This window comes from Dermacentor albipictus, chromosome 6, assembly GCF_038994185.2.
Source record: "Dermacentor albipictus isolate Rhodes 1998 colony chromosome 6, USDA_Dalb.pri_finalv2, whole genome shotgun sequence".
Lineage (NCBI taxonomy): Eukaryota > Metazoa > Arthropoda > Arachnida > Ixodida > Ixodidae > Dermacentor > Dermacentor albipictus.
In genome coordinates, this window is record NC_091826.1 from 15,287,670 (window position 1) to 15,307,300 (window position 19,631).

General features: G+C 47.7%; 2 protein-coding genes across 6 annotated transcripts in view; both read left to right on the forward strand.

Moving 5' to 3' along the window:
- The window catches only part of LOC139060807 (phytanoyl-CoA dioxygenase, peroxisomal-like), a 45,216-nt gene extending 32,419 nt beyond the window's left edge, over positions 1–12,797 (forward strand). For both annotated transcript variants that reach the window (XM_070539971.1, XM_070539972.1), the window contains exons 3-8: positions 1,520–1,756; positions 6,369–6,444; positions 7,853–8,025; positions 9,017–9,148; positions 9,531–9,593; positions 11,577–12,797. In XM_070539971.1, coding sequence (XP_070396072.1) covers positions 1,520–1,756; positions 6,369–6,444; positions 7,853–8,025; positions 9,017–9,148; positions 9,531–9,593; positions 11,577–11,630 — 735 coding nt within the window. In that variant the 3' untranslated portion in view covers positions 11,631–12,797. The remainder of the gene's footprint in view (positions 1–1,519; positions 1,757–6,368; positions 6,445–7,852; positions 8,026–9,016; positions 9,149–9,530; positions 9,594–11,576) is intronic.
- A 1,525-nt stretch (positions 12,798–14,322) lies between these two features.
- LOC139046793 (trichohyalin-like) overlaps positions 14,323–19,631 on the forward strand; it is a 44,143-nt gene continuing 38,834 nt past the window's right edge. For all 4 annotated transcript variants that reach the window (XM_070520693.1, XM_070520695.1, XM_070520696.1 and 1 more), the window contains exon 1: positions 14,323–14,604. The gene's annotated coding sequence lies outside the window, so the exon portion shown is untranslated. The remainder of the gene's footprint in view (positions 14,605–19,631) is intronic.

Sequence of the window (19,631 nt, forward strand, 5' to 3'; positions counted from 1 at the left end):
AGCATATGAACACGGGCAGCAATGCGAACGCCAACTAAGGCTAAAGCCGTTTTTGTAGGTTTTTTTGCCCTTCAGAATTGCAGCAGTTCCTTCACCGCCCAGTGTATTCGTCGCGTTCGAAACCAGTGCGATGGCTTATGAGGCCGACATTTCGAAATGATCTGTTCCGACAATGACATCGGCGCCATCTAGCGCAGTCGCCAGCGATCGCCTCTTCACTACCGCGAGTCCAGCGTGGCTCGTCAATACACGGACACAAGAGGCGAATCAATCGTGAGCTGGGCGAGTTGGTACATTTTGGGAAACTGGTAACATCGCACTAATCGCGAAGGATGGTAAGAGACACGACACGGGTCTTTTGCGCTTCTTGCCATGCCCACTCTGACTAGCGTGGATGCGGGCGTGTGTTCGAAAAAGAAGGATTTTTTTATACTCCCTTAAGATAATAGGTTGCCATACTGACTCACGAGTACACTGAGTGACTACACTGACGCTCCTCACTCATTTCACTGTCGTGAAAGGGGGCGTTAGTGAGTGACGAAGGGTGAGAGTGGAGGTGGGTATGAAGGGGAGCGAGTGAACGTGAACGTGAGTGCGAACCAAAGCCAGTGACGGTGATTTGCAGCAGTCGGGAATGTGTACGCGGGTGACATGCCGGTGGCTGTGAGTGGCTGTGAGTATGTATGTGAGTGGGTGGCGGTGAATAGGAGCTGACGGGGGAGAGTTTAAGCGCGAGTGAATGGTGCCGATAAGTGAATGTTGTCGCGTGTAAGTGTATAGGAGCGTGAGCAAGAACGTGAATGAGTGCCCATGAGTGTGAGTACACGTGAATGTCAGTCATCATATAGCCCAAAAAATATTTGCGAATTAGTTTGACTGTCTACACAGTCACGACTGACCCAGACATGTGCAGCTAGTCATTGCGGCATCCCACGTAAAAAAAGAATGCAGACACATGTATACGCAGAGCGTAAATCATATCGCATTACGCTGATGTTTCGTACCTTGCCGTTAAATAAAATTTCGGCGGAACTCATTTACTTTGATAGTCTAAGTTATGCGAGCACGATCGCATAAATAAAGTCATGTCGGGCCCATTTTCGCCAGAAATTGCCTCGCTCACTATAAACTCGTGGCGCTCGTGGGTCCTACTGTCGTGGCTCAAGAACCCGTGGATCCGACCGTCGCACGTGTTCCACGCGCCCTTTCAACCGTTGGCGTGGCGCCGAAGACATTTGCTCGCTTGCCATGCTCCACGCATGGCAAGCGAGCAAATTTTTTTCAGTTTCTTTTTTACGTGATTATCCTTTCGCGGCCGGACAGATACCCAACAGTTCAGGTCAAATTGGGTAAGGGTAGGTAAGGAATGCTAGCGCGTTAAATTCATTTACGAGTCAGCGCCTGCTTTGTGCCTTTCACCGTCCTTAGTGCGCTGTTGTAGACACTAATGTTCCCCCTGATTGGTCAGTTTCTGTGGTTCCCGCTTACGCGACGTCGCTGTCCGCACTCCTTCGCGCAGGGCAACGGTGGTGCGTCGGCGCCGGTCAGCAAGAGCCTCCTGACCATGGAACAGCGCCAGCAGTACGAGGAGCAGGGCTACCTGGTGGTGCAGGGCCTCATGCCGGCCGCGCTGATGGCGCAGGTCAGCCGGATGGACATCGCCCTGGAGCAGAGGCAGAAGCTGGACGCCGAGGCACAGGAGAGGCTCGAGAGGACCATGCGCGACCTCCTGTCCCAATTCAGGCGCACCTCGCAGGTGACGGGAGCCAGACGCGGTAGTCGCAGACAGGAGAACATAGTGCGACCTCGCAGTATCGCAAGCCAATGTCGAGCGCAGCTGTTTCTTTCGAGCAGTTGCAATAAGTTTGATTGCGTTGAATTAAATCATACATTTTAAAACGCTGCTCCTATATGACTGGTCCGTTTGAACACTTCCCCGGACATGACGTTTTCTATAGCGGTTGTTAGGTATTTTTTTACAAAAGCAGTAGTTCAGCCACACAAATTGTATTTCGCCAGGGCGTTCGACGATATATAAACAACGTGCCTCGCGTAGTTCGGCGAGGAGACCGGAAAGGAGCAACCACGTGTCGGTGACATTATTTTGTAAGCACATGATTGACTTTCACGCTTGAAACTTTCGACTGGTACACGTCAGCACTAGACTAGCTGCCAGTCCCTCTTGAATACAAAATTTCTTCCGTTTTCGGTCCTTCCAGGAAAGCGAGAAAAGCTTGTGAGCGTTTCATATAACGTCCCTAAACGAGCCGGAAATGAGGGTTCAGCAAATTTCATTCAATTGCTCATTACCATACGCATTTCAAACTTTGCATATGTGCCACCCCTAAGCATTTCCTCAAAATATAAACTTCGTTAATGATGTAGTATTTTTGCAGCAATCAGTGAAAACTATCATGTAGCATTTTTTGAGCACTTCCATTTACACTAAAAGCTTCATTCTTCATACAGGCGTCAAATTTTCGGCGCTCCCGACGTCGCCGGCGTGACATATATCTGTCTGAATTCGCCTAGTGCTGCCTGGCACGCTGGAAACGCGGGGCTTATATCCGCGCCTTTACAGTTGATTCATTAACTGCATTTACCGTACTGCGTGCAGCGTAGCGCAAGGGCGCCAAGATGCCGGATAAGATGGAAACGCAGCGTCACCACCAACTGACAGAAACAAGGCATCGGAGGTCACGGATCTATGTAGCTAATTGAGATCGCCGTCGGAGAGCTGAACGTCTTGTCCGCGAGCCATGGTCAATCCAAAAGTATGCTCAGCTGCATATACATTTCTGTGTGAAAGCTCTCGCCGGATATACGAGCGAGCCCCAATATGCTCACTCGCATTTGCACGACATGGCAGCAATATATAACACGGCTATAGGCGCCAGGAACGCTTCATGATCTATCGGTGGTGTCTGGCGACACCACACCAGACGAGTTGTCCAAAAACATGGCCGCCAGGACGTCACCTGTAGCTCTAGCGCACGCGTAGTACACCAAAGGCCAGACAAAACGAGATTGGTTGTTTTCATTACTCTGGGAAAACCGTCGATATATAGCGGGGTGCGTTGTGGGCACCACCTATTATTGTTCGGCCGTCCAACGGATTACGTTTGCTTGGTCGTCAGCGTCTATATCCGAAAGATGCTGCGACGCATGAGATTGTCGTTCGTTGTCGTTCCTGTGACACACAAACAGCTGGTTTTCGGCACGAGCGTCGGCAAACGTCTCCGACGTCGACAAATACTCTCACCAGCGCAGGCACTTCACTACTTTCTTGCTCTGGCACGGCTGCACACTAAGAAATGGGTCACAGCGAACGGGCGCGATTTTCGTTTCCTTCCAAGAGACGCGAACACCGAGAGAAAACGACGTCACTGCCGTCGTCTGCTTCCGGTTGCCTGCCGTCTGTTGGCGTTCCACTCGGCTGAAGTAGCCGCCACAGCTGAAGTGGCGGAAACTCGGAAAGAGCATGCGCAGTCAACGCTTCCGTGTGCGCACACGTCTGGAACAGCTCTGCCCCCGATGACTGACACTATAGGCCTCCAGCACAATGACACAAGAAAGGGAAGACGGAAGCGTACACCTGGGCGTCGGGTCGTCTGGCCGGCCGTAACGACAAACCGGTTGGCACACGCACACGCCAAGCATACCAGCGATTGCCTATGGGAGAAAAAAAAATCTCACAGTTTCTCCAAAAGGGCGAAGCAATGAATGCGATAGCAACATATTAGAAAATTACACGAAATATAAGACTCGTAGCTGTAGTGGCAGCATGAATTGACGTAAACGTAAGAAGCCCAAGTAAAAACGAGCTGTTGTGCTATGGGTCGTATATTTGAACCCTGCCATTGGACTATTTCATTTATGTTTATTATTTAAAGCAAACGTCTTTCTTAGAGAGTTTACCGCCACTTTTCCGTGTAGGATTTGTTTCAAACCTTTTTCCTAGGCCGATCCCGGAGCTAGTGCACTGACGCGCCAATAAAATTATATCATTTTCAGGTTTAACTGATGTTAGCATTTCGCACTTCTAATATTTAAGGCTGGGAGAATTTAAGTTAAAACGCATACGCTGTCGGTGTTTTGTTTTGTGACATTTGTTTGTGGGCTGACATTCTCGAAATTCTCAGGAGTAATTTTGTCATGAATGTGAGACCTGATCTGAGCAACATTAGTGATGCAATAGTGTGGTAAAATAAGCCGCATGTACCGCATGTCATGTAGCATTTAGCCTAAATACCTAAATATACCTAAAATACGTAAATATATACGGAACCTCGACGTGACGACAACGGCAAAAATTCACTTGGAGTGTCCATATAATTGCAATAAAAGGAGCACAAATCTTATGGTGAATTCCGCTGGTAGGTCTGGAGCAGTCGCCCGAATCCTCGAGCAGGCGCTCGGATTTTAACGCGAAAGCGTTAAACAAAACACTACTCAAAACGCTACTACTCGACAATTTTCAGAACACTGCACTGAAACCCGGTCGCCGTACATTGGGAACCAACCCGTGGTCTCGCGTATAGAAAAGGAACGTCATACCCCCTAAGCCACACCCTTTCACGGGAAAGAAAGAATAAACAATGGTCGAAAAAGAAGTCTGGGGTTTTACGTGACTTCCACGATTTGCTTATAAGGCACGCCGTACTGAGGGACACGCCATATATAGTGGATTTTAACTACCTAGGATTTTTTAACGTGACCCACTGTACGGTACACGGGCGTTTGGGGTTTTCTTTTTTTTGCATTTCGCCCTCACAGAAATTCGGCCGCCATGGCCGGGATTCGATCCCGCGAGCTCGGGCTTACAGCGCAACGCCAAATCCCCTCAGCAACCACGACGGGGGAACAATCATCATTTATACAGTCATTACAGACAACTTATACGACAAATATACAAAAAAAAATCGCGCCATTGCCCCGTACTCACGGCTCAGCACTATAAAAACGAGGAAGGCCTGCCGGAAAGATCAGCCGCCCTATTAGGAAAAGGTGGCGACAGAACGGTCCAGCAACGAGCGGCGTTGTTGCACTTGTGCCTGCCTGCGGAGAGCCGTCGAACCGACGGAGAAGCCCTTTGGTCGGGAATTGGCAAGCCCACGATATGGCACGCACATCGTTAGGACGAGATCGTCATGTCCGAGGCATGAATTCCACCGTTCCGCGGCTTACACGGCTTTCGCCACACAGTCGATGCTATTAACCCGAATGTCAACAACACGCGCTGGGAGCCGCCTATCCTCCGCATCATTAGATCATGCTGAAACAGCGCTAAAGGCGAACACAAAGAGAAGAAACAAGATGGCATTGTCTCTTCGCGTTCTTCTTTGATGCTGTTTTATGATGTTGCCCCAGCGACTCGCTCAGTTAGCCGTAATTTCTCACTATTACGACTTACTCTCTCGACCGCTTAACCTCTCCGAGCAGTTGGTCGAAGCACCGTTCTTTTAATAGTCATCTTGTAATCTTCATCGTTAAGCTGAGTCGCCATTTGGGCGATTTCGCGATCTACACGACTATACATACGCGACGGCGACGAGCGACGCTGTCTCTTGTTCTCGATGTCTCGTTCTCTTGTTCTGGTCACTCGATCGCTCGGTTATGATTTGTCAGAATGCGTCGCTAGCCTCCCGGGAACACCTCGAGCGACTCGCCAATGGGACATCTGCTGATTGAGCTGTGCTCCCACTAGGTCGCCGCCCCTTCGTGTCTTGTGGCGGAACCCCTCTTCGGTCGGCGCAGCTAGGGGTATTGCGCGTGCGTGCCCTTCGTCGCTGCCGCATCTTGTGCAACTCCAGATGAAATATACGAACGAATACTGTTTCCGTGGGTTTATTTCACGAATGAAAAGTTGCAAAAATATTTTAAATTTGGTGCCCCAGGATGCGCTACATTCCGTGTGGTTAGTTAGTGTTGTACAAGGCGAAGCGTCCTGGCTGCGACGTGCGGCCGCTCGATCCCCGTTTGAGACACAGCCGCAAGAAACAGGTTGTACAATAACTGCCCGCGATGTTTCACGTACTCGAAGGGCAAGTTGGAGCGGATAGTACAAGCCCACAGTTATGAGAGAAGTTTACTCACGAAAAGCGCCGATGCGCACGGCCAAGAACCATATCGTGTTGCCTCCTCGTCGCATCACCTGCAGCCGTCGCTCGCATACTGGTTTTGCCGGCAAGCAACCAAAGCGATCCTTGTGGCGTTGCTCGGCTGAAATAAGGTTTATGCTTTAATGCGTATCCAAGCCTCCAATGATATTAAAATTTTGCTTTTCACCCTCCCCCTCCCCGAAAAAGAAAGAGTTTCTCGGAGCTAATGCAGACCTTTAGCCTCCCTCTTTGTTTACGGATATGCAGGTTGTGGACTGGGTGGAACAGTTCTGCGGCGCCAAGGTCCTCTCCCTCGGCGCCATGTACGTCAGCGTACCACCAGGTGAGAAAGGCTAGTCTCCTCTCCCACCTCCGTAGACATTACAGAAATGGATGGTTAGCGCGTGGGTGGGAAGAGGGCGCATCGATGCGAGCGGAGCTAAGCGCCGCGACGGGGTATTAAAACGATGGAAGAAAAAGTCACTTCCCTTTTTCAACGTCCTCCGTGGATTCGCAGGCATCAGATAGGGAGGCACGACATCATCATCAATACGTGCGCACTGCACACCTGTCGGGCAAAAGATTGCCTATCCTCTGCTCCACCCCTTCGTGGCCTGTCCCGCAGCTCAGAATAAACCCTTCAGCGACTCTTAGCCAGAAGCCTCCGTGTATGTTTAGGCGTTCTGATGCATAATACAACATGTGTAGCCAACAAAATCTACACCATAACGAGCCATAACGCTACAGCGTTTGTAGCAGAGTGAATTAAAGAAACAAAACTTTCGTTCGTATATGAATTGTATGTCGCTGTCGCAGTTTACCAGCGCATAGAAGCTGCAGTACTTTCTGTAGCATGGTACCTAAGCCTGCTTATTTGCTAGATGATGCTGTCAGGAACACTTGAGCCAAATGCTATTCACGTACCTGTGTCACAAAGCCAATAGTTTTACCTCAAAAGTCCAGCTTCTCTTTACTTTACCTACCTAAAATTACCACCATGTTTTGCGCCCATTAGCAGATAAACACGAAGGCTACTGACCCGGTTTATTTAGACGTCACAAGTAAGCGGCGCCTGCGGCAGAGGCAACAAAACATAGAAACGTGATAGAAAATGGCTAAGCCGCCATTCCCTATATACTCACTGGTTGCACCACCAAAATGCAAAACCAGTATGGGCTCCGAGACCGACTGACGCGACAAAAAACGAAGGTCTCGCCCTTTCCCTTGCCAGCGACCCTCTTCTCCTTTACACATCGCTATATTTACAATAAAGTTTCTAACATGTGCTGAAGGACACTTTACGCTGACATTCTTTAACCACTTCGGAAAAGCATCCCGACCACTTTTCTGTGCATTTTCCTTACATTTGGTAACAAGCATTGCAAATCTCTCCGACTCGTTTTTGATCGCGTGCGTGCGCTTAACTGCAATCATCGTCCACGCTGCAATGCTGGTTTTACGGCCGCTTCGAAATTCTACATCCGGAACAAATCCGATTTGCCACGTGATCTGGTGGTAGTGGTTGTTGTGATTATTATTATTATTATTATTATTATTATTATTATTATTATTATTATTATTATTATTATTATTATTATTATTATTATTATTATTATTATTATTATTATTTAATAAGAGCATTCCTGTGCGTTTCCCGCGTGCTTGTAAATTATCCCACCGTATTGCATGCGTTCGGCATGACGCAATTTACTCGGACCCTCACACGTACATCACACCCGTGCTCGCCACAGCAAGCGGCGCCGGGCAGCTGGCGCTGCACCAGAATGCCAACTTCCTGCCGTTCCCGGACGAGGAGGAGCGCGTGGTGTCGGTGTGGACGGCCATCGACTGCCCCGGCGTCAACTCCCTGTTCGCCGTGCCCGGCTCCCACAAGGGTCCCGCCCTGCAGCACAGCGTCGAAGACGTGCGTACACCTCTCGCCCGCCGGCTGCCTTCTTTGCTTGCTTTTCTCTCTCTTCCACAACGGTATAGCTGTTGAAAGGGCACTTCCTTCCGAGTTCACCGCGTATCTCGCAGGCATCATCACCGTGTTGGCCGCTATCCCATTTTTTTTTTTTATTGCAGGAGAAGTTGGCGGAATTATAACGCACCTCACTACCGAGATGTTCATTAGCGTCGGTGGTGCGGACGAAGCAACGCAACAAATAATCTGTGTGTACGCTGCCTTTCACCCAGGATTCGGTCCCGAATGCACGATGCGTGAACCATGATGCCATAATCATCATCGTCGTAACGTCATCGTGGCCCCGTCGTCACCGTCATCGCCGTTACCGTCGTCTGCGCGCCGTTTTAAGCTATGATCGCCGAGTGATGCTAAACAATTCTTTTAAACAGCCGCTGTCACCCACTCGGAGATAATGCTAATGAGGAAAGAATTCAGAAAGGAAGACCACTACAGGTTATGACCTCTGTGCCCATGATTTGTAACAACTTACTCCATTTTGTATTCTCTTCGTAATTCGTACAGAAGCCATCGCGTCATCGCTTCCGCGGGTATCAGCAGATCTTCGCGACGTACGGTAAGAACAGAAGAACGTAAAACAGTCAGTGCCCCCGGCAGCAAATTCAGATAGCGCCACAAGGTGGCGTTGCCGCGGCGCTTACGCGAGCTTAAGCGAGAGACATTTAGAGTATTGCTAGAGAAAAATAAATCGGAAAGAGATGGAAACCGGTTTCGTTACAGGCACGGTAACTTTGCAATATAGAGACATTGGTTTTAACGAAGACAAAATAATGTAAACATCGGCAAGATTTCAGTCTACGATCGATGTAGGGAAACCTGATTATAGCTGAAGCCGATAGGCTACTCTTTGTAGCCGCCCTCTTTTGAAAGGAAACATCTTTAAAGCTTGCCATCGTCGCTGTATCAACAACGCATCTTTACGACAACGCAGGGCATCATAATCGACCCCATGTTCGAGGACGTCGGTGCTGTGGCCGTGGACGCGCGGCCCGGCGACGCGGTGTTCATCCACCCGAGGCTCGTACACGGAACAGCTCCCAACCGATCCAGCGCTCATCGCAAGGTATACCCGATGTTTCGTCAGTAAAGGGGCCAAACATATAGACGAGTCTTGCAGCTAAACCTTTAGCTCGGCCTTGACTAAACATCACGTGGGCGTTGTATTTCATGGTGCGTTTTGTTTGATACCTTGTTTTGACGCAGTATACTTGCATATGCTTCATCCATGACAAACCGGAATTGCCCGTTGTCTGTGCGGATGCCGGACGAAAACATTCATTCTTTAGGCAGTGGAGCATTGTCGCCATGTTTCGCCATTGCGGCAAAATATAAAGCGCTGCGGGTCTTTCTTTTTATTTTATTTTTGTGTGTGTGTGTGTGTGCGTGCGTGCGTGTGCATTACACTAACACCTTCACAAACTTTTCTGCTCCTTCTGTTTTCGCAGGAAATGATTTCGCACTACGCCCACTGCAACGTCCGGTATATTGACAAGCCATCGTCCAACAAGGTTGTCACCTGCAATCCCTATTACGCTCCTAAAATTTCACTGTGTTACTTCCCCGTTGAAACTATTACACTGCCGTTTACACTAAACACCGAAGGCAACATAGCAATGACGACAAAGTAAGCAAGGTTAACATAGCAACTATTTAGGAACAATGCATGTCTACCATATAAAGTGCGAGAGTAATACAAGCAAATGCAGTATATACTACACGAACAAGAACTAAAATTTCTAAAATTAAGGATGAAAGACAAGGAAACGTAAGTCGATCAGAGTGCAACATGAAAAACACATACATACACAAAGACATCGAAAAGTTAGTGCAAAATAAATATGGCTGTAGTATACGTTCAGAGCGGCGTAGCTGTAGTATAAGTGTCGTCAAATATTTCTTGACATCCTTCTTGAATGTTAGTGTTGTGCGGCAGGTTTTAATTTGAGATGGTAATTCGTTCCAGTGCTTAATACCCATAAATATATAGAATATTTCGTAATTACTGTTCACTCGAGGAAATTAGAAATCGCTTTTGGATGAACATCTTACATATTATGGGGGGGGGAAAGGGGGGGGGGAGTGCTGAAATATGAATTGTATATAAAAACATTTCGTGGTTGAGTATACGGTATATCAGTAAAGTCAATTTGTGCTGGAGAATGTAACATACGGGGTAGTGTGTTCAAAGAACGGCAAACTAGTACTGCGTGCGTCATCGAGCGACAGAAATAAATTATGCTCACAGCGTGATTTTATAAATGTGGCAGATGTGGCATGTGCGCGGAATATGTGCTTTTTTTACCCAAACATGTGAAGTATTATAACTGTCGCTGTATGCATGCGCCATAAAGGGAAGTTACGTGTTGCGGGAAATGGGGGCTTTTAAAATTAGAACGCTTAATCCAGAAGCAATTTTGTTTGGAATCATATCACCATGCAAGTTAAACTTAAGGTGGCGTTCTAATAGGACGCCAAGAAACACACTATACTGCAGGTGAAGGAGAAAGAACATGTGTTTGTAAAATAAGTGGCGGTGCAGGGGAAATGAGATGCTTATGTGTATAAAAAAAACTGAGCTCTATAAGCGTTCATATATGAAGTTTCTTACTTGCGCACCACGAAGACAAATTGCTTAGGTCTGATTTTAGTAGGCTTCTTACCGTATTTAAGCATTCACTCTTGGTAAAATATAGTGGCATCATCAGCGTATACTCTAGATGAAGTACTAGTTTAACATTGAGAGAGGTGATTAATGTACACGATGACTAACAGATGGCCAAAAACGAGCCTTGTGGGAACTTTTCGTGACGTGTTTATTACGTCAGAGCGAATCACGGACATCCCGAATCCCATTATTCAGACCGCAACATGCGGTCTGAATAACGTAAGATGACAGTGCGTGTTCAAGAGACTATTTCGCTAGGCTAGACGTCTCGCATAACGCAGCATCAGCATTGTCAGCAGTTTAGCTCACAGAAACGAAATGCAAAATATACCATTTTGTTCACTACTGTAAAGGGACCCCCGCTATACTGGTGTATGTGTTCCATAATGTACGCATTTATTTATTTATTTATTTATTTATTTATTTATTTATTTATTTATTTATTTATTTATTTATTTATTTATTTATTTATTTATTTATTTAATAGTAATCCAGGTTTGTGTCTAACTAGAACAGGCAACCCGGCTATCACTTCTAACAAAATCTGCAGTATGCATGGCCCCGACCTCACCAACATGCATGGTATTTCGTGTGAAGGATCAAATTTTTGCCAAACTCTTCCCAACGTTAGTTCCAACGAACTGAAACTCGATTACGAACAGCCACTTCGACCCAGAAGAACTCTGCTTTTTCCAAACTGCTCCGCGGAGAAAATAGCTACCTTCTTAAGCCCACTATAAGGCGTGCTTCTCTGGACCTTTCATGCACGCCGCGATTGCTTTTATCGATGGTTAATTCGGCACTATTTTCTGTACGTACTACCCAGGACTACTGGAAGGACAGCGCCTACATTGTTCGCAGCGCCGACAGCCGTCTTTGAAGTGGAAGCACGCGGAACTCACCGAGGAGCGCGCCGTATCCGCTCTTTGATCTGTATCCCTGAACCAGGACGACTTCTCTGCGATTGCGAAGCTTTGTGGATTTCTTACGTAGTTTTGTGGCTACATTGAAGTGGATTACTTTTTTTCTTATTTTCTTTTTCTTTTCGTCGAGTTGTAATCAAGGAGCAATGTAAACTGGTTGACTGTCATCGGTGCTAATATGAACCTGCCTCTGACTGCATAGGGTAGCAGTACCCGGGCTTTCTAGCTTTTTTTTATTATTCTTGTTATTATTCTTGTTATGATTGTTATTAGATAGGCCTACTGCTATTAGATAGTCCTCATTATGCAAGAAAGGTGAGGTGTGCAGACAGGACACAAGAGAAGAGAAGTGGACAACACGAACGCCGTTAGTCCTATTGTGTGACATGATAAGCGTAGAAGTGCAGCCACATCACTCCCAGTGTTCAAACATGCCACTGTCCAGACGCAAACGAAGTCCTTTTCGAGAGCAGGCAATGGCGTGATGCGTGGACGGTGAAGGCAGGCATACGCAGAGGCAGCACATACGGTAGGCGAAGACACTTTGGCAAATGCCCAGCTAGGTTCTTCGCGCTGCCGCTTAGAAGATGGGAATTCGATGTACTTGTATTCAACGCCTGCAGCGTCACACTTCGACACCGACAGTGGCTGTTCTCTTGACTTACCTGCACATGCGCAGGCCTGCTATGCACTCAAGTACATGATGCAATCTCACGTGCGAACATACATACATACATACATACATACATACATACATACATACATACATACATACATACATACATACATACATACATACATACATACATACATACATACATACATACATACATACATACATACATACATACATACATACATACATACATACATACATACATACATACATACATACATACATACATACATACATACATACATACATACATACATACATACATACATAAGTGCGAGCTGTTACGGGGCGGTTTGTGAACCACGTGCCGACTTTCCCATGAAGTGGGTTATACTTGTCGTTTATTGTTGTGTTAGGCTATTTTGCAATAAAGTTTGTTCTGTTGATTTTGCCTGCCTGATCAGGCTATACCAGCACATTATTTTCACAATAAAATGAACTAAGATACCTGGAAGTCTAGTACTGTTCAATGCGGGTCACACGCAACAAAGCTCGAAGCTGTGGTGCCGCATTCACAATGCTATTTTGTTCACGAGATATTTCTTTCATTAACCCGCTGTATTTAATTCGTTAGCGACACGTTCGCTACCACGATTCGCCAATGCCTATTGAGTAAAATACTTTGTCTATGCGAGCCCTAATTACACTCGCTCCCTGTATTCAATATTGGTAATCATATTGGTATTGGTATTTATTATTGTGATAGCATTATGTGGATACACCAGATGCATTTCTGCCGTCGACGTCGCCGTGATGTTCCGTATAAAGTCCAAGGGCGATAAAGTTGTCACCGCGCGCCGTATGCTGTATGTGCGAGTGAAAGCACGCGAGGGTGAGCCGGCGATCACGGCTCAATCTCGCGCGTGCAACTGAGGAAAGCGGGGACGAAGCACGCCGTCTTCCGTCGCGTGGAAGGCTTCGGGGGGAGGGGAGGGTGCTTCATACTCCGGGCGTCCCGGGCCGCTGTATCTTGAAAGCAGTCTGCGATGGGCACAGAGTTCGCGCTGCGCTGTGTTCTCGAGTCTTAGCTTGCATTGACGCGAGCGGCAGCACGAAGGTCAATTCGCTCGCTGCTTCTGCCGCGTTTCCTCACTGCAGCGATTTGACAGCGAGTTTGCGCGGTCATCGAGTGAAACGTGTTCATGTTTGCTTGTGCGCGCGTGACACCACACTTGTTCATTTAGTTAGTATTCTTATGCTTACAAATTTATACGGCCGATAAAACTATTCTCCTTACTTCGTACAGCTGTCCAGCAATTTGCTATCGCAATCGATGCTTCGCCTTTCGGGCGAAACCGCGACTTTTTTTTTTTCACACCAAAATCACAGAGATTTTAGTCCCTAATACATATAGTCCCTAATAGTCCCTAATATGCTTCACGTCTCCCGTATGAACCAGACAAAAGGTCACTTACAGTGACATTTTGTTTGTGACCAACATAACGAAACTTAAGGATCTTTGGTTTGTGGCTAACCTAACGAAAACTACCAACCTCACGCGGCTACTGCCATTATGTGAAGTAAACAGTTCCGGTTGCCCATAAAATATGAAAATGTGCGCCTTCATATAAGTCATCGTGCTAATAGCGAAGAAGTGATTACTGCAGCCCACAGCGGGGTATTCGCTATTAGCACCACCGACTCCATCAACGTCGATCAACAAGTCTGGAAAGGCACAATGAACCTTCACCAGCCTGGGAATACGTATTAACACCGCTCAGCGCTGCTGGGAAAACCGTTTACACCCCGTATAAGAAAGAGAGCAGGGTCAACTTTCCCCAGTAGGCGAACGTTCCTTTCCTGAACCGCGCGAAGGCGAGAAACAAATGCGCCCGCCACGAGCGCGTGGAACCCCTTTTCGACCAATCGCGTCCGCGGAACGGTGGCAGCGGCCATTTTGCGGCGCCCACCAGGGCGCGACGTCAAGGTGGTTACCCCTGGCTACGGCGCAGACGCCGGTCGAATATCGACGAGCCCGCGCCCGTTCCCGTACTCTGCGAAACGCTGCCCGCTGAAAGCCGCGCGCTGCTTTCTCGCTTGTACAAACTCGGGCGGCACGCGTGCGAGGAGCGGGCCGCAGTGGCGCGGAAAACAGGCACCGAGGCCCACTTATCGAGAGCAGGACACTACGGGGCCGGACAGCAGCCGCTTATACGGGCGGGACGGCTTGGGGGTCACGGCTTGGTTCTGCCTGCAAGACGCATCTGCCAATATGTGACGCCTTTTAAGGAGACCCAGTGGACAGTGCCGAAGAGGTAAGTAAAAGCAATGTACTAACCTTGCCGACTAACCTTCAAAGCGGGTACCACTATCTTTGCAGCGCGGCGTCAGTCGTCATACGTGACGCGCATCACAACGTTTACCGGGTAAAAGACGAAAGCGAAAAAAAAAGGCAGGAACTCTCCGACAGCAATTCGAGCCCTTTTGTTTTTATTCGTCGTACTATACAGCTGAAGCTAACACCGTCAATTTTCCTGGAAGTTCTTTTTGGCTCATTCCATGAAGTAATATTTACTTCTATTCCGTGCATGTGGTGCTACGTGCGGTACGACTTCGTTCGATCTTCGCGCGGATGTGACATCAGATGTACTACTTCTAAGCAAGAATACGCTTATGCACCAATAAACCTAATCCTTGTCTATGTGGTTGTGAGCCCACTTTATTAGCTCCAGTTCAGTTTTCAGTCTCAGTTTTATTGCCAGTTGTGTGGAGACTCCAGGTACATTTCTTCCGTCGGCGTCGCCGTGTTGTTCCTTATAAAGTCCAGGAGCGATAACATCCTTGCCGCGCGCCGTATGCTCTGTGTGTGCGAGTGAAAACGCGCGCAAGTGAGCCGACGATGGCGGCTCAGTCTCGAGAGCGCAAGGGAAGAAAGCGGGCAAGAAGCGCGCCGTCTTCCGTCACGCGCAAGGCAACGGGGGAGGGGAAGACGGGGATTCTACTCCGGTGGTGCCTGCGTATGGCGCGGCCGCACGCGCCCTATCTTGAAAATGATCCGCGGTGGGTACAGAGTGCGCCGAGAGCAAATAACTTCGTGTAAGCTGTTTTCACCGCTTAGTTCGAGTTGAAGCGAGAGGCAGCACGAAGGTCAATTCGCTCGCTGCTGCTGCCTCGCTTATTCACTCCAGCGTAGCGCTACAACTTGTAGCATTTCATGAATAAATGTTATTAAATCATAAAGATCACGGGCTCATCAGCATTTCCCATTCGATGTTTGCGGCCAGCGCTCTTAAGTGGACGCGCCTTGAGAAAAAAAATTACCGATGAAAGGCAGAGAGGTTGACGAAAGAAATTGTCCGGTTGGCTACCCTGCACTGTAAGAAGAAGAAGTGGTAGAAAAGGTTAGGAGAAGATATGAAGTGAATTTGTTCGCACAAGCACGAGGAAGACAAAGATAGCTACAAATTTTCATTCAGTCCTAATCCTTTAGAAAAAACTCTAATTCAGTGATCTGGCGGATGGGATAGGCAAGATTTAGTTCTGGAGAAAAGTAATGACAGTATAGGAGTATACGTTCCCGCGGAATGTCTGTTGTGTTTGGTCAAAGTTGAAAGCTCTCGTAGTAGAGTGTTCGCCGTCTTAGTATCATACGTTGAATATTTAGCAAGCGCAGACGTTAACACATCTGTATATGTACCTATAATTCGCCACCCCTAAACTTATAATGCGAAGCAATTATAGAATCATTCCCCGGGTTTGCTTCATTCGTACGGTGTGCGGCCGAATAGCTTCAACTGTTCGATAATGAAAAAAAAAATACGTGTCCGATGGTGGCATTTCAACCAGGGTTCCGCAGCGCCAGCAGCCCGATTCTCTACTGATTAGACAACATGTGCACTTTCTTTTGCCTTCATTGTTAGTCCACATACGCACGCAGAGCGCAATGAAGAGAACCAGAACCTTACAAGTCATTTCTCCCTGCAAGCTAGCGTTATGCATCGTGTTTATGAGATGCAGTTTACAGAACTGGAGTAACTTTTGTTGGTGCAGAGTTACGAATTTGTAAACTTGTCAGTTTTCGGTAATTTTCGCAAAAAAAGTTTGAGACCCTAAATCAAAATTATCGTTCCTGCAGTCGGTTAACTACAACTTTCTTTCTCAAATGCAACAAATTTCATTAAGTTGGTTGAACTGTTTCGTAATAATACCATTACTGCGTTTGACGTGCATTTTAATAGAGAAATCGAGTTGACCGCAAGGTACAGCTTCCTTTTAACTCAAGAGGTCGGCTTCAACAATTAACATGCCCTTTCGTCTTACTTGCTTGTCTCGGATGGGTAAGCTGGTGTTTCTGGCAGCCCGAATAAGGCCTAGATAACGAGCGGTGGAAATGACAAAACTACTCGATCAACAGTTCGGAACTACGAGCTGTCATTGCGCTGAGGTAACTTCTGCGAAAGCAATCAAAATTATTAACATAAGGGGCTCAAGTTTCGCTGTTGGTAAGACTAGTTCTACCGGCAAGGGCAGGGAAAACTAGCAGCCGAATCAGCAAGCTGAATAGACCATGATATAAAAAAAGAAAAAAGAAAATATTATTTTAACATTGGAAGACATTGCAGAATGGTGGTCGAAAGAAGAAACATAGCACAACGAGAAATTACAGAAGAATAAAAGAAAGTTTTCCCGGTGCAGGCGTGCATGCAGTTCCAATTTCCATTAGTGCTATGTCATGTCTCAAAACTGCAAATGTGCCAAGCCACCCAGTGGAAAAACCTCAAGTGCAACTCTTATTACTTAAAAGCCCCTTTTCTTGTTCTGCTCTCTCTAGTAATTCACCTCGTGCGAGACGAGGCAACTAGCACTATGAATCGAACCCCGTACCTGCATTCCAGAATACAAACGACTCGACCATGGACGCGCGCGGTAACAGCGGTCACGGGACGCAAATTAAATGTCGGGAGCGCGAGAAAAAAAGCACAGAAAAAAAAACGGGCGATTCATGCGCATATCCCAGCACGACGGCAACCACAAACATTCCCGCGAAACAAGAGCAAAATGCAAACGGCATCGGGAGTTGCGCCATCTTTCGCGCGTAGCTGGAACACTGGGTGGAAAGGAGGACGCGACGCGTTAGCGCCATTAACCCGTGTTAATCACAGTTCCGGGAGAACGGAGCGAGCGGAAAGACCCGCGACGCCGTGACCCCCTATTGGGCGCGCGAAGCCACCGTCCTCACCCTCCCTGCTTCCCCTCGACCCCAGCGCCCCCTTTTGCGCACGAGCGACAGCGCACTGACGTGACGTCGACGACGTGCAATACGTGACGCCAGACAACTCGGCCCGTCGGCACCCGCTGCGACAATAACACACACGCACACTCTCACACACCGCAGCACATACGCGTAGGAAAGATGTGCGACGAGCTAATGCACTTTGTGAAGCCCAGTCGTCGACCCAATTTCATCACCGTGCCCCCATACTTCTTCCTTTTGCTTTTGTTACGATCTTCTTCCCGGAAAGCAAAGAACCACCGCCCCGAACAACGCGTGACCCGGTTTCGGAACCACCGGCCCCAAAAAGTCATCTGCCGCCCAACCTGAGGTTCCAGCTCCGGTCGGCGAGAGAGAGAAAGCTTTTACGACCTTATACCACAGCTGTGGGGTGTCACTGTTCATGCCTCCATAATTTGCGGTCTATGCTCTAGACCACAGAGAACGGGCTCGTTCGCGGATTCAGCTCGGGCCGGATTACATATATTTGCATCTCTCGAGCTCACGTCACTTTTCATAAGCTCCGGGCCGACCCACAGTGTCGGGTCAAAGACCCGGGCACGCGCTCTGCGTCTATGGTGCGGTAGGTGCGTTTAGCAGAAAGGCGTGAACGATGACCGCATAGCCTATTTCCTTAGCTAATACACGCCTACGTGAACCTGCTCGTGGCATTATCTGCGTTACCTGAGGAAAGTACGGTTCGACTATGTAGCGAAAGGACCAATTCTCTATGCAGTAAATTCTAAACTAAAATTCAGATTTTCTATTAAGTTACCGATAGACATTCAAGAATAATAATAATATATATTAAGATGATTTCTCGACGCCTATTTGGGGAAGTGGGTAAGGAAAATGAATTTGCGGTGAGGCGTCGGTTGCTATAGAAGCTTCGCCTGCGAAGCTTCATAATGAGTTAAATGTCTCCTTAAGGTTGGTTCGGGGCCGGACCCAGACCTCGAAGGACGTAACCTGCTTAAAGGGTACTTGTCTAGGCATGTTCTTCGCATTCCCACACGAGGTAACGCACACTTGAAGTTAGGTCCCCTGCACATGCATGTAGCATTCGTTGTGCGGATTGATTGCATGGGGGGAGGAGGGGAAGGGGGCGGGGGGAGATCATGTCATGGCGTATCCTGCTCTCTCGGCTTCGTTAAATGTACTTGTGCCGCTCGGGAGCGACCTTTAGGAAAACGATAGTCGGGATCGGGGATCGTAGCCATAGGAGGTCTCCTCCGCGGCGTTTCTGGATTGCTACCCTGCATGTTTCCACATGTAGGGTAGTAATCTGCAATGGGTAGCAATGTTACTATTCTCACAAAGCGCGTCGATTGCCTGTCGTTGTGGCATTGTGCACCAATACTAGTCGAGAGTGGCACAATTTTCAGCAATAATTTGCGGCCCCAAATTTTTGTTGCTTTGCTTTGTCACATTGGGTCAGCCATTCCCGTTTAGAATTTCAATGACGTCATGACGTGTCAGCGGCTGCTTCATAATGCACTATGGCGGGCGGGAAGGTGCCGCTAAGCCATATCTAAAATGGCACCCTCTACCTAATCAATAAGTTAGCGTGTAGGTGCCGCTCAGCTGGCCTCGTTTCAGAAGAGGTCGACGCACGGCTAGTGCAGGATCACCAGCGCTTCAGCTGGTGACCCTATTAGGGAAAAAAGTAATTCACGCTTCCTGTATGTGCACGTGTTAGTGTTATGCATAGCGAATAGCCAAACGTCGTAGCGAAACCCTGTTCTGCACGAAACCGTTCATTAGCGCGCCATTCAAACGACTACGCGTCACGCCAATGTACTTGTTTACTTTTGCATTTCTAAAGCACCACGAGTAAAAGCAATGACATCAGTACACTTCCTCGACACTTAAGGGTGTGTGAATAGCGATATTTTGCAAATTAAATCGAATCGAATCAAATACGAATATTCGTGAAAAAGCGCATTTTTCTTTTTACTTTGACACCCTTAATGCTAACGCATTAATATACATGGTCTGCATATACTTGTACAGGCTGAAATTCTGAATACCAAGCTGCGTAGGCTACGGAAATATACATTTTTTTTTTAA